At 68.8% G+C, this 15,381-nt stretch overlaps 1 protein-coding gene across 1 annotated transcript in view; it reads right to left on the bottom strand.

The window, feature by feature from the left end:
- The window catches only part of RMI2 (RecQ mediated genome instability 2), a 703,116-nt gene extending 687,977 nt beyond the window's left edge, over window positions 1-15,139 (bottom strand). Inside the window, exon 1 of the mRNA XM_075565365.1 lies at window positions 14,645-15,139. Within this exon, the coding sequence (XP_075421480.1) occupies window positions 14,645-14,771 (127 nt within the window). The 5' untranslated portion in view covers window positions 14,772-15,139. The remainder of the gene's footprint in view (window positions 1-14,644) is intronic.
- Window positions 15,140-15,381: the final 242 nt, after the last annotated feature.

The raw sequence follows: 15,381 nt of genomic DNA, 5'->3' as shown, positions 1-15,381 counted from the left end.
GGGGGGTGACCGTGGACGGGAGAGGGGGGGGGTGACCGTGGACGGGAGAGGTGACCGTGGACGGGAGGGGGGGTGACCGTAGACGGGAGAGGTGACCGTGGACAGGAGGGGGGGGGTGACCGTGGATGGGAGAGGGGGGGGTGACCGTGGACGGGAGAGGTGACCGTGGACGGGAGAGGGGAGGGCTGACCGTGGACGGGAGAGGGGAGGGGTGACCGTGGACGGGAGAGGGGTGACCGTGGACGGTGAGAGCGGGGGGGTGACCGTGGACGGGAGAGCGGGGGGGGTGACCGTGGACGGGAGAGCGGGGGGTGACCATGGACGGGAGAGGGGGGGGGTGACCGTGGACGGGAGAGGGGGTGACCGTGGATGGGAGAGGGGGGGGTGACCGTGGATGGAGAGCGGGGGGGGGGGTGACCGTGGACGGGAGAGGGGTGACCGTGGATGGGAGAGCGGGGGGGGTGACCGTGGACGGAGAGGGGTGACCGTGGACGGGAGAGGGTGACCGTGGACGGGAGAGCGGGGGGGGGGTGACCGTGGACGGGAGAGAGCGGGGGGTGACCGTGGACGGGAGAGGGGTGACCGTGGACGGGAGAGGGGGGGGGTGACCGTGGACCGTGAGAGGGGTGACCGTGGACGGGAGAGGGGTGACCGTGGACGGAGAGGGGAGGGGTGACCGTGGGACAGGAGAGGGGAGGGGTGACCGTGGGACGGGAGAGGGGGAGGGGTTGACCGTGGACGGGAGAGGGTGGGTGACCGTGGACAGGAGAGGGGAGGGGTAACCGTGGACGGGAGAGCGGGGGGGGGGGGACCGTGGACGGGAGAGGGTGGGTGACCGTGGACGGGAGAGGGGAGGGTGTGACCGTGGACGGGAGAGCGGGGGGGGTGACCGTGGACGGGAGAGCGGGGGGGGGTGACCGTGGACGGGAGAGCGGGGGGGGGGGGTGACCGTGGACGGGAGAGGGGTGACCATGGACGGGAGAGGGGGGGGTGACCGTGGACGGGAGAGAGGGGTGACCGTGGACGGGAGAGGGGAGGGGTGACCGTGGACGGGAGAAGGGAGGGGTGACTGTGGACGGGAGAGGGGAGGGGTGACCCGTGGACGGGAGAGGGGTGACCGTGGACAGGAGAGGGGGGGTGACCGTGGACGGGAGAGGGGGGGTGACCGTGGATGGAGAGCGGGGGTGGGTGACCGTGGACGGGGAGAGCGGGGGGGGGTGACCGTGGGCGGGAGAGGGGTGACCGTGGACGTGAGAGCGGGGGGGGGGTGACCGTGGACGGGAGAGCGGGGGGTGACCGTGGGACGGGAGAGGGCTGACCGTGGACGGGAGAGGGGGGGGGGGTGACCGTGGATGAGAGAGGGAGGGTGACCGTGGACCGGAGAGCGGGGGGGTGACCGTGGACGGGAGAGCGGGGGGGGTGACCGTGGACGGGAGAGCGGGGGGGTGACCATGGACGGGAGAGGGGTGACCGTGGACGGGAGAGGGGGGGTGACGTGGACGGGAGAGCGGGGGGGGGGGTGACCGTGGACGGGGAGTGCAAGGGGGGGTGACCGTGGACGGGAGAGCGGGGGGGGGTGACCGTGGGACGGGAGAGGGGTGACCGTGGACGGGAGAGGGGGGGGGTGACCGTGGATGGGAGAGGGGGTGACCGTGGACGGGGAGAGCGGGGGGGGTGGACCGTGGACGGGGAGAGCGGGGGGGTGACCGTGGACGGGAGAGCTGGGGGGGTGACCGTGGAACGGGAGAGCAGGGGGGTGACCGTGGACGGGAGAGCGGGGTGACCGTGGACGGGGAGAGCGGGGGGGGGTGACCGTGGATGGGAGAGCGGGGGGGGGGGTGACCGTGGACGGGAGAGCGGGGGGGGTGACCGTGGATGGGAGAGGGGTGACCGTGGATGGGAGAGGGGTGACCGTGGACGAGAGAGGGGGGGTGACCGTGGACGGGAGAGGGGTGACCGTGGACGGGAGAGGGGGGGGTGACCGTGGACCGGGAGAGGGGGGGGGTGACCGTGGACGGGAGAGGTGACCGTGGTACGGGAGAGGGGGTGACCGTGGACGGGAGAGGGGAGGGGGTGACCCGTGGACGGGAGAGGGGGAGGGGGTGACCGTGGACGGGAGAGGGGTGACCGTGGACAGGAGAGGGGGGGGTGACCGTGGACGGGAGAGGGGGGGTGACCGTGGATGGGAGAGCGGGGGTGGGTGACCGTGGACGGGAGAGCGGGGGGGGGTGACCGTGGGCGGGGAGAGGGGTGACCGTGGACGGGAGAGCGGGGGGGGTGACCGTGGACGGGAGAGCGGGGGGGGTGACCGTGACGGGAGAGAGGCTGACCGTGGACGGAGAGGGGGGGGGGGTGACCGTGGATGAGAGAGGGGAGGGTGACCGTGGACCGGAGAGCGGGGGGGGTGACCGTGGACGGGAGAGCGGGGGGGGGTGACCGTGGACGGGAGAGCGGGGGGTGACCATGGACGGGAGAGGGGTGACCGTGGACGGGAGAGGGGGGTGACCGTGGACGGGAGAGCGGGGGGGGGGTGACCGTGGACGGGAGTGCAAGGGGGGGTGACCGTGGACGGGAGAGCGGGGGGGGTTGACCGTGGACGGGAGAGGGGTGACCGTGGACGGGAGAGGGGGGGGGTGACCGTGGATGGGAGAGGGGTGACCGTGGACGGGAGAGCGGGGGGGGTGACCGTGGACGGGAGAGCGGGGGGGTGACCGTGGACGGGAGAGCTGGGGGGGTGACCGTGGACGGGAGAGCAGGGGGGTGACCGTGGACGGAGAGCGGGGGTGACCGTGGACGGAGAGAGCGGGGGGGGGGGGTGACCGTGGATGGGAGAGCGGGGGGGGGGGGTGACCGTGGACGGGGAGAGCGGGGGGGGGTGACCGTGGATGGGAGAGGGGTGACCGTGGACGAGAGAGGGGGGGTGACCGTGGACGGGAGAGGGGTGACCGTGGACGGAGAGGGGGGGTGACCGTGGACGGGAGAGGGGGGGGGGGTGACCGTGGACGGAGAGTGACCGGGACGGGAGAGGGGTGACCGTGGACGGGAGAGGGGAGGGGTGACCGTGGACGGGAGAGGGGAGGGGTGACCGTGGACGGGAGAGGTGACCGTGGACGGGAGAGGGGGGGTGACCAAGGACGGAAGAGCGGGGGGGGGTGACCGTGGACGGGAGAGCGGGGGGGGTGACCGTGGACGGGAGAGGGGGGGTGACCGTGGACGGGAGAGAGCGGGGGGGGGGGTGACCGTGGACAGAAGAGCGGGGGGAGGGGTGACCGTGGACGGGAGAAGCGGGGGGGGGGACCGTGGACGGGAGAGGGGTGACCGTGGACGGGAGAGGGGTGACCATGTATGGGAGGAGGGGGAGGGGTGACCGTGGATGGGAGAGGGGGAGGGGTGACCGTGGACGGGAGAGGGGAGGGGTGACCGTGGACGGGAGAGGGGTGACCATGGACGGGAGAGGGGGGGGGTGACCGTGGACTGGAGAGGGGGTGACCGTGGACGGGAGAGGGGAGGGGTGACCGTGGACGGGAGAGGGGAAGGGTTTACCGTGGACGGGAGAGGGGAGGGGTGACCGTGGACGGGAGAGGGGGTGACCGTGGACAGGAGAGGGGGGGGTGACCGTGGACGGGGAGAGGGGGGGGTGACCGTGGAAAGAGCGGGGGGGGGGGTGACCGTGGACGGGAGAGCGGGGGGGGTGACCGTGGACGGGAGAGGGGTGACCGTGGACGGGAGAGGGGGGGGGTGACCGTGGACAGGAGAGGGGAGGGTGACCGTGGACGGGAGAGCGGGGGGGGGTGACCGTGGACGGGAGAGCGGGGGGGTGACCGTGGATGGGAGAGCGGGGGGGTGACCGTGGACGGGAGAGGGGTGACCGTGGACGGGAGAGGGGGGGGGTGACCGTGGACGGAGAGCTGGGGGGGTGACCGTGGAAGGGAGAACAGGGGGGGTGACCGTGGACGGGAGAGCGGGGGTGACCGTGGACGGGAGAGCGGGGGGGGGGGGTGACCGTGGACGGGAGAGCGGGGGGGGGGTGACCGTGGACGGGAGAGCGGGGGGTGACCGTGGACGGGAGAGCGGGGGGGTGACCGTGGATGGGAGAGGGGTGACCGTGGACGAGAGAGGGGGGGTGACCGTGGACGGGAGAGGGGGGGTGACCGTGGACGGGAGAGGGGGGGTGACCGTGGACGGGAGAGGGGGGGTGACCGTGGACGGGAGAGGTGACCGTGGACGGGAGAGGGGTGACCGTGGACGGGAGAGGGGAGGGGTGACCGTGGACGGGAGAGGGGTGACCGTGGACGGGAGAGGGGGGGGGGGTGACCATGGATGGGAGAGGGGAGGGTGACCGTGGACAGGAGAGGGGTGACCGTGGACGGGAGAGGGGAGGGGTGACCGTGGACTGGAAAGGGGAGGGGTGACCGTGGACGGGAGAGGGGTGACCGTGGACGGGAGAGGGGTGACCGTGGACGGGAGAGGTGACCGTGGACGGGAAAGGGGGGGGTGACCGTGGACGGGAGAGCGGGGGGGTGACCGTGGACGGGAGAGCGGGGGGGTGACCGTGGACGGGAGAGGGGTGACCGTGGATGGGAGAGGGGGGGGTGACCGTGGACGGGAGAGCGGGGGGGGGGTGACCGTGGACAGGAGAGCGGGGGGGTGACCGTGGACGGGAGAGCGGGGGGTGACCGTGGACGGGAGAGCGGGGGGGTGACCGTGGACGTGAGAGGGGTGACCGTGGACGGGAGAGGGGGGGGGTGACCGTGGACGGGAGATGGGTGACCGTGGACGGGAGATGGGTGACCGTGGACGGGAGAGGGGGGGGGGTGACCGTGGACGGGAGAGGTGACCGTGGACAGGAGAGGGGTGACCGTTAGCGGGAGAGGGGAGGGGTGACCGTGGACGGGAGAGGGGTGACCGTGGACGGGAGAGGTGACCGTGGACGGGAAAGGGGGGGGTGACCATGGACGGGAGAGCGGGGGGGTGACCGTGGACGGGAGAGGGGTGACCGTGGATGGGAGAGGGGGGGTGACCGTGGACGGGAGAGCGGGGGGGGGTGACCGTGGACGGGAGAGCGGGGGGGGGGTGACCGTGGACGGGAGAGCGGGGAGAGGTGACCGTGGACGGGAGAGCGGGGGGGGTGACCGTGGACGGGAGAGGGGTGACCGTGGACGGGAGAGTGACCGTGGATGGGAGAGGGGTGACCGTGGACGGGAGAGCGGGGGGGTTGACCGTGGACGGGAGAGGTGACCGTGGACGGGAGAGGGGGGGTGACCGTGGACGGGAGAGGGGTGACCATGGACGGGAGAACGGGGGGGGGGTGACCGTGGACGGGAGAGCGGGGGGGGGGACCGTGGATGGGAGAGGGGTGACCGTGGACGGGAGAGGGGGGGGGTGACCGTGGATGGGAGAGGGAAGGGTGACCGTGGACGGGAGAGGTGACCGTGGTCAGGAGAGGGGTGACCGTGGACGGGAGAGGGGAGGGGTGACCGTGGACGGGAAAGGGGAGGGGTGACCGTGGACGGGAGAGGGGTGACCGTGGACGGGAGAGGTGACCGTGGACGGGAAAGGGGGGGGTGACCATGGACGGGAGAGCGGGGGGATGACCGTGGACGGGAGAGGGGTGACCGTGGATGGGAGAGGGGGGGTGACCGTGGACGGGAGAGTGGGGGGGGGGTGACCGTGGACGGGAGAGCGGGGGGGTGACCGTGGACGGGAGAGGGGTGACCGTGGATGGGAGAGGGGGGGGTGACCGTGGACGGAGAGGGGTGACCGTGGACGGGAGAGCGGGGGGGGGGTGACCGTGGACGGGAGAGGTGACCGTGGACGGGAGAGGGGGGGTGACCGTGGACGGGAGAGCGGGGGGGGTGACCGTGGATGGGAGAGCGGGGGGGGGTGACCGTGGACGGGAGAGGGGTGACCGTGGATGGGAGAGCGGGGGGGGTGACCGTGGACGGGAGAGGGGTGACCGTGGACGGGAGAGGGGTGACCGTGGACGGGAGAGGGGTGACCGTGGACGGGAGAGGGGTGACCGTGGACGGGAGAGGGGTGACCGTGGACGGGAGAGCGGGGGGGGGTGACCGTGGACGGGAGAGCGGGGTGGGTGACCGTGGACGGGAGAGGGGTGACCGTGGACGGGAGAGGGGAGGGATGACCGTGGACGGGAGAGGGGAGGGGTGACCGTGGACGGGAGAGGGGTGACCATGGACGGGAGAGGGGAGGGGTGACTGTGGACGGGAGAGGGGAGGGGTGACTTGGACGGGAGAGGGGAGGGGTGACCGTGGACGGGAGAGGGGAGGGGTGACCGTGGACGGGAGAGGGGAGGGGTGACCGTGGACGGGAGAGGGGTGACCGTGGACGGGAGAGGGGTGACCGTGGACGGGAGAGCGGGGGGGGGTGACCGTGGACGGGAGAGCGGGGTGGGTGACCGTGGACGGGAGAGGGGTGACCGTGGACGGGAGAGGGGAGGGATGACCGTGGACGGGAGAGGGGAGGGGTGACCGTGGACGGGAGAGGGGTGACCATGGACGGGAGAGGGGAGGGGTGACTGTGGACGGGAGAGGGGAGGGGGTGACTTGGACGGAAGAGGGGAGGGGTGACCGTGGACGGGAGAGGGGAGGGGTGACCGTGGACGGGAGAGGGGAGGGGGTGACCGTGGACGGGAGAGGGGTGACCGTGGACGGGAGAGGGGTGACCGTGGACGGGAGAGCGGGGGGGGTGACCGTGGACGGGAGAGCGGGGTGGGTGACCGTGGACGGGAGAGGGGTTACCGTGGACGGGAGAGGGGAGGGGTGACCATGGACGGGAGAGGGGAGGGGTGACCGTGGACGGGAGAGGGGTGACCGTGGACGGGAGAGGGGTGACCGTGGACGGGAGAGGGGAGGGGTGACTGTGGACGGGAGAGGGGAGGGGTGACTGTGGACGGGAGAGGGGAGGGGTGACCGTGGACGGGAGAGGGGAGGGGTGACCGTGGACGGGAGAGGGGAGGGGTGACCGTGGACGGGAGAGGGGTGACCGTGGACGGGAGAGGGGAGGGGTGACCGTGGACGGGAGAGGGGAGGGGTGACCGTGGACGGGAGAGGGGAGGGGTGACCGTGGACGGGAGAGGGGAGGGGTGACCGTGGACGGGAGAGGTGACCGTGGACGGGAGAGGCGGGGGGTGACCGTGGACGGGAGAGCGGGGGGGTGACCGTGGACGGAGAGCGTGGGGGGTGACCATGGGCGGGAGAGCGGGGGGGGGTGACCGTGGACGGGAGAGCGGGGGGGGTGACCGTGGACGGGAGAGGGGTGACCGTGGACGGGAGAGGGGGGGCTGACCGTGGACGGGAGAGCGGGGGGGGGACCGTGGACGGGAGAGGGTGGGTGACCGTGGACAGGAGAGGGGAGGGGTAACCGTGGACGGGAGAGCGGGGGGGGGACCGTGGACGGGAGAGGGTGGGTGACCGTGGACGGGAGAGGGGAGGGGTGACCGTGGACGGGAGAGCGGGGGGGGTTACCGTGGACGGGAGAGCGGGGGGGGTGACGTGGACGGAAGAGCGGGGGGGTGACCGTGGACGGGAGAGGGGGGGTGACCGTGGACGGGAGAGCGGGGGGGGGTGACCGTGGACGGGATAGGGGTGACCGTGGATGGGAGAGGGGGGGGTGACCGTGGACGGGAGAGGGGTGACCGTGGATGGGAGAGGGGGGGTGACCGTGGACGGGAGAGGGGGGGTGACCGTGGACGGGAGAGGTGACCGTGGACGGGAGAGGGGTGACCGTGGACGGGGGAGAGGGGGGAGGGGTGACCGTGGACGGGAGAGGGGAGGGGTGACCGTGGACGGGAGAGGTGACCGAGGATGGGAGAGCGGGGGGGGGGTGACCGTGGACGGGAGAGCGGGGGGGGTGACCGTGGACGGGATTGCGGGGGTGACCGTGGACGGGAGAGGTGACCGTGGATGGGAGAGCGGGGGGGGGTGACCGTGGACGGGAGAGCGGGGGGGGGGTGACCGTGGACGGGAGAGTGGGGGTGACCGTGGACGGCAGAGGGGGGGGGGTGACCGTGGACGGCAGAGGGGAGGGGTGACCGTGGACGGGAGAGGGGAGGGGTGACCGTGGACGGGAGAGGGGAGGGGTGACCGTGGATGGGAGAGGGGAGGGGTGACCGTGGACGGGAGAGGGGAGGGGTGACCGTGGACGGGAGAGGGGAGGGGTGACCGTGGACGGGAGAGGGGAGGGGTGACCGTGGACGGGAGAGGGGAGGGGTGACCGTGGACAGGAGAGGGGAGGGGTGACCGTGGACGGGAGAGGGGAGGGGTGACCGTGGACGGGAGAGGGGAGGGGTGACCGAGGACGGGAGAGGGGAGGGGTGACCGTGGACGGGAGAGGGGAGGGGTGACCGTGGACGGGAGAGGGGAGGGGTGACCGTGGACGGGAGAGGGGAGGGGTGACCGTGGACGGGAGAGGGGAGGGGTGACCGTGGACGGGAGAGGGGAGGGGTGACCGTGGACGGGAGAGGGGAGGGGTGACCGTGGACGGGAGAGGGGAGGGGTGACCGTGGATGGGAGAGGGGAGGGGTGACCGTGGACAGGAGAGGGGAGGGGTGGACGGGAGAGCGGGGGGGGGGGTGACCATGGACGGGATAGGGGGGGGTGACAGTGGACGGGAGAGGGGGGGTGACCGTGGACGGGAGGGGTGACCGTGGACGGGAGGGGAGGGGTGACCGTGGATGGGAGAGGGGAGGGGTGACCGTGGACGGGAGAGCGGGGGGGGGTGACCGTGGACAGGAGAGCGGGGGGGGGTGACCGTGGATGGGAGAGCAGGGGGGGGTGACCGTGGACGGGAGAGCGGGGGGGGTGACCGTGAACGGGAGAGCGTGGGGGGTGACCGTGAACGGGAGAGCGTGGGGGGGGGTGACCGCGGACGGGGGGGTTGACCGTGGACAGGAGAGGGGGGGATGACCGTGGACGGGAGAGGGGGGGTGACCGTGGACGGGAGAGGGGGGGGGTGACAGTGGACGGGAGAGGGGGGGTGACCGTGGACGGGAGGGGGGGGTGACCGTGGACGGGAGGGGGGGGTTTACCGTGGATGGGAGGGGGGGGTGACTGTGGACGGGAGGGGGGGGTGACCGTGGACGGGGGGGGTGACCGTGGACGGGAGGGGGGGGGGTGACCGTGGACGGGGTGACCATGGACGGGAGGGGGGGGGTGACCGTGGACGGGGTGACCGTGGACGGGAGAGCGGGGAGGGTGACCGTGAACGGGAGAGGTGACCGTGGACGGGAGAGGGGGGGTGACCGTGGACGGGAGAGGGGGGGGGTGACCGTGGACGGGAGAGCGGGGGGTGACCGTGACCGTGGACGGGAGAGCGGGGGGGTGACCGTGGACGGGAGAGCGGGGGGGTGACCGTGGACGGGAGAGCAGGGGGGGTGTGACCGTGGACGGGAGGTGACCGTGTACGGGAGAGCAGGGGGGGGTGACCGTGGACGGGAGAGGGGGGGGTGACCGTGGATGGGAGAGGGGGGGGGTGACCGTGGACGGGAGAGGTGACCTTGGACGGGAGAGGTGACCGTGGACGGGAGAGGGGGGGGGTGACCGTGGACGGGAGAGGGGGGGGGTGACCGTGGACGGGAGAGCGGGGGGGTGACCGTGGACGGGAGAGTGGGGGGGGTGACCGTGGACGGGAGAGCGGGGGGGGTGACCGTGGACGGGAGAGCGGGGTGACCGTGGACGGGAGAGTGGGTGACCGTGGACGGGAGAGCAGGGGGGGTGACCGTGGACGGGAGAGGGGTGACCGTGGACGGGAGAGGTGACCGTGGACGGGAGAGGTGACCGTGGACGGGAGAGGGTGGGTGACCTTGGACGGGAGAGGGTGACCGAGGACGGGAGAGGGGGGGGGGGTGACCGTGGACGGGAGGGGGGGGTGACCGTGGACGGGAGAGGGGGGGTGACCGTGGACGGGAGAGGGGGGGAGGAGGGTGGGGACAGTGGGGGGGGCGGGGGACATGAGGGACGGGGACAGTGGACACACACACACACACACAGTGTCACACACACACACACACACACACACACACACACACCTCTTCTTCCGGGCACCGCCTTGTTAGTTACTCCGCGAGGGAGGAAAGGGGTCCTTCCGGCCGCCGCCATCTTAGGCGCACGTGGCAGCTGCAGGCTGCCCGCCCACTGCCTGTCCCCGCGCCGGGGAGGCGAGCGGAGTGGGAGGGGGGCGACGAGCGGGAGGGGGGCGCGAGCGGGAGGGGGGAGGCGAGCGGGAGGGGGGAGGCGAGTGGAGCGGGAGGCGAGTGTAGCGGGAGGGGGAGGTGAGTGGAGCGGGAGGAGGGAGGTGAGTGGAGCGGGAGGGGGGAAGTGAGTGGAGCGAGAGGGAGGTGGTGAGTGGAGCGGGAGGGGGGGGGGAGGTGAGTGGAGCGGGAGGGGGGAGGCGAGTGGAGCGGGAGGCGTGTGGAGCGGGAGGTGAGTGGAGCGGGAGGGGGAAGGTGAGTGGAGCGGGAGGGGGGAGGTGAGTGGAGCGGGAGGGGGAGGTGAGTGGAGCGGGAGGGGGAGGTGAGTGGAGCGGGAGGGGGAGGTGAGTGGAGCGGGAGGGGGGAGGTGAGTGGAGCAGGAGGGGGGAGGTGAGTGGAGCAGGAGGGGGGAGGTGAGTGGAGCGGGAGGTGAGTGGAGCACCAGGGAGGGGGGGAGGTGAGTGTGATGGGGGGGGGGAAAGAGGACAGAGGGAGGTGTGTGTGTGTGTGTGTGTGGCCACTCCGCCTCAGGCCAATGAGAGGTGTGGGGGGCGGGCCAAGGGGGTGGTGTGAGTGTGTGAGGCCAATGAGAGGTGTGGGGGGCGGGCGGGCAAAGGGACCAATGAGATTGCCGCTAGGGACAGGGAACACAGTGAAACATACATACATACAATGCTTTCAGAAATATATAGTAGATACTATGTTCACTTAATGTAACTATGGATTTGTAACCATGTATCTGTCATCATAACTCTGTGCCCAGGACATACATTGAGAGTTACCTCTCATTTTCAAGTATTGCTTCCTTCCTGGTAAAACATTTTATAAATAAATAAAATATCCGAGGCCTAAGGAGCGAACACATGATTAGGAAATGCAGGAGGGGGGCGCAGGACCCTCCAGGACTGAATGGGTGAAAATCCCTCAGCTGCCCCAGGGACATCAACTTTAGGATTTCCTGTACAAGTGTACACCTGAAAAGATTACACTAATAATGCAATAAATTGCACCCATTTAAGAAATATAGCGCTGTGCCATTTGCCACACACACACACACACACACACACACACACACACACACACACACACACACACACACACACACACGCTGAGAACTGGTGCGGGAAGCAGACAGGAAGAGAAGGGGCTGTCTGTGTGCAGAGAGAAGCCCCGCCCCCTATGCACGACACAGACACATAGAAGCAGCAGCACGGAGCTCCTGGAGCTTCTGGCCGCCCGTGCACAGCTCTGCCCGCACCCAGGTTTCCCTGCAAGCAGCCCGCGCCCCCCCTACATAATGTTGCGCCCCCCCCAAGGGGGCACGCCCCCCAGTTTGCGCACCGCTGGCTTAGTACACCGTAAAGACACCAACTCTGAGAACAAGGAGTGTGAATCAGGGGAGTCTGGTTCAAACCCCGGTGTCAGCTCCTTGTGACCTTGAGCAAGTCACGTTATCTCCCTGTGCCGCAGGCACCAAATAATAGATGTATGTGTAGGGATGTGGTAGGAACCTCATGTTCAGGAGAGTCATGTGGAGGTCTGCAACAGTGTTGCAGAGGCTGATGCAATAGCTGTGAGTCTGTGCAGCTCAAGGCAGAGAAGCTCCGTTGAGGAACTACAACTCCCATGATCTGCAGGGCAGTCACCTGACTTGAGGAGCCAATCGGAAGGCTAGAATTACAGGAGGAGGAAAGGGAAGCGTGGGGGAGAGGCCACGCTTGTCAGAGGGGATCTGGAAGGTAAAGGAGGAGGGTGTATGCGTGCAGGGGGTCCGTGACCCGCCTGCATAGGCTAGCTTTACCCCGCAGGCCCTTAGGAGAAACCCCTGAGTCACAGTAGGCTGCTGTGCTGCAGGGACGCCCATAGTGCTAGCGATCAGTCACCTTACTGTGTAGACAGTTAGGGACAAGCGTGCAGAGCAGGTTTGCTGGTGAGCTGCTTGGGACCAGACAGCTGCACTGCGGACATCCCAGACAAGCAAGGATTCGGCTGATCCTTTTCCAAGTATTACCGGTCACCGCCGTGACCGGAAGGTAGTAGATACGTCAAGTGCACCAACACCGGTCAACAGGCGCTGATCCCGCCTTAGGCATAACTATTTGGAGACACTAGCGAGTGGCCAAGGCCTAAGTACTCGCCGCTATCGTTCTATTCTATTACACGGACACGGTGTGTGGGGCACGCGGTGACGGGATAGAGACACTCATAAGAGCGTGGCTGAGCCACTATTGTACAGGACAATATTCCCTAGGGGTGTGGCCGAGCCACTGATGTTAGAAGGACATTATCAGTTAGCGGTGTTAGGGTATGATAGAGTATAAGTTATAAGATAAGTGTATGCATATTGGGTTATTGCCACAGTTCATATAGAGTATAAGTTTATTACTGTATTGCACATAGTAAAGTTGGTTGCACGCATTGTATCGGTGTGTTTCTTGCCCAGGGGAATCTTACATGACGGGGATCCTGGGTAAGTGGAGGCGCTGCGCTAATAAGTGTTACCCCAGGCTCCCAGCTAGCGGAGGCTCAGATCTCCTGGAGCCGCAGGTGCGCACAGTTACCCGTAGTCGCTTAGAGTGTCAGAAAAAGGGCTACATATGTCTTTTTTTATATAGCGCCATTAAATGTACATAGCGCTTCACAGCAGTAATACATGTGACAATCATATAAATTACAAATAACAGATCATAGGAATAAGTGCTTCAGACATAGATTGTAAGCTCTATGGGGTAGCGGCTCGCGCCTGCAAACATTCTATGTACAGCGCTGCATACACTGGCGGTGGAAACATTACTACTGTTTTATATCAGACCTGACTGCTGATATAAACAGGACTTTAAAATCAGTTGCGATTCATAGAAAACCAGTGTGATCTGCCTGGCTTCTATCTAGGTGACGCTAAAGGGTGAGAGGCTGGTGTTGATGTTTAGGGGGCGGGAGAAGAAATCATGGCGCCCTCCTCCCGTGTGAGGCAGGACAGTGATAGCCACGGGCGGACCCCCGGTTACCTGGCTGCAGGCAGGGCTTGCGGACCCCCCGGTTACCTGGCTGCAGGCAGGGCTTGCGGACCCCCGGTTACCTGGCTGCAGGCAGGGCTTGCGGAACCCCACGGTTACCTGGCTGCAGACAGGGCTTCCGGACCCCCCCCGGTTACCTGGCTGCAGGCAGGGCTTGCGGACCCCCTGGTTACCCAGCTGCAGGCAGGTCTTGCAGACCCCCTGGTTACCTGGCTGCAGGCAGGGCTTGCGGACCCCTTGGTTACCCGGCTGCAGGCAGGTCTTGCAGAGCCCCTGGTTACCTGGCTGCAGGCAGGGCTTGCGGACCCCCCGGTTACCTGGCTGCAGGCAGGGCTTGCGGACCCCCTGGCTGCAGGCAGGGCTTGCGGACCCCCGGCTAAAGGCAGGGCTTGCGGACCCCCCGGTTACCTGGCTGCAGGCAGGGCTTGCGGACCCCCCCGGTTACCTGTCTGCAGGCAGGGCTTGCGGACCCCCTGGTTACCTGGCTGCAGGCAGGGCTTGCGGACCCCCCCCGGTTACCTGGGTGCAGGCAGGGCTTGCGGACCCCCCCCCGGTTACCTGGCTGCAGGCAGGGCTTGCGGACCCCCCCCCGGTTACCTGGCTGCAGGCAGGGCTTGCGGACCCCCCCGGTTACCTGGCTGCAGGCAGGGCTTGCGGACCCCCCCCGGTGACCTGGCTGCAGGCAGGGCTTGCGGACCCCCCGGTTACCTGGCTGCAGGCAGAGCTTGCGGACCCTCCCGGTTACCTGGCTGCAGGCAGAGCTTGCGGACCCCCCCGGTTACCTGGCTGCAGGCAGAGCTTGCGGACCCCCCCCGGTTACCTGGCTGCAGGCAGGGCTTGTGGACCCCCCCGGTTACCTGGCTGCAGGCAGGGCTTGCGGACCCCCCCGGTTACCTGGCTGCAGGCAGGGCTTGCGGACCCCCCAGTTACCTGGCTGCAGGCAGAGCTTGCGGACCCCCCCGGTTACCTGGCTGCAGGCAGGGCTTGCGGACCCCCCCGGTTACCTGGCTGCAGGCAGAGCTTGCGGACCCCCCCGGTTACCTGGCTGCAGGCAGGGCTTGTGGACCCCCCCGGTTACCTGGCTGCAGGCAGGGCTTGCGGACCCCCCCGGTTACCTGGCTGCAGGCAGGGCTTGCGGACCCCCCGGTTACCTGGCTGCAGGCAGGGCTTGCGGACCCCCCGGTTACCTGGCTGCAGGCAGGGCTTGCGGACCCCCTGGCTGCAGGCAGGGCTTGCAGACCCCCGGTTACCTGGCTGCAGGCAGGGCTTGCGGACCGCCCGGTTACCTGGCTGCAGGCAGGGCTTGCGGACCCCCGGTTACCTGGCTGCAGGCAGGGCTTGCGGACCCCCGGTTACCTGGCTGCAGGCAGGGCTTGCGGACCCCCTGGCTGCAGGCAGGGCTTGCGGACCCCCCGGTTACCTGGCTGCAGGCAGGGCTTGCCCTTGGGCACCCGGTCGGCCCCGCACACGGTGAAGGTGTGAGTGTCGTCGCTCAGCCGCACGGTGACGCCGCGCTTGGGCCGTACGTGCAGCACCCGGCCCTGCATCCACACCAGGCCCACCTCCAGCCCGCCGGCTCCTTTCTACAGCCAGAAGGAACCGGGCCGCCGTCGCACGCATTCCCTCAGCCGCCCCGCTAACATCTTCACCGGCGGGGAGGTAACCTGGAAGCCGGGCCGCGCTGCAGGCCGATCTCCGGCGGCCGCCATGGTCGCCATGGAGACAGCAAAACTGGCGCGCCTTTTCTGACATTGACGGGACCAATCGCGGCTCCTGTACGAGAGCAGCAACCAATCATAGGACAGGGGGGCTGGGCTGGTGACCCTGCATTAACCCCTTCCAGGCTGTTAGTGTGACAACCCTCAGGAGTGGGGAACGTCCGGCCCCCGTGAGTCGCCGTTTCGCGCTCGCAAGAAAGGAGGGGAAAAAAAAAAATACTTCCCTTTTCCTGATTGGCTGCCTCGTGTTGGCATATTGCCAAGAGTTTTTTTTTTTTTTTTTTGCCAAGACCACGCCCCCTACGGAGCAAGTCCACAGAAGAGCGAGTCTGCAGAGGAAGGAACTTGAATCTCCACACCGGGCAGCAGTTGTGGAGGAGGGCACATGCTCCGCTCCCCCCCTGCTCAGAAACCCCCCCCCCTGCTCAGAATACCCACC

Source organism: Ascaphus truei, chromosome 11 (genome assembly GCF_040206685.1).
Source record: "Ascaphus truei isolate aAscTru1 chromosome 11, aAscTru1.hap1, whole genome shotgun sequence".
Classification (NCBI taxonomy): Eukaryota; Metazoa; Chordata; class Amphibia; order Anura; family Ascaphidae; genus Ascaphus; species Ascaphus truei.
This window is presented reverse-complemented; position numbering and strand designations above follow the sequence as displayed.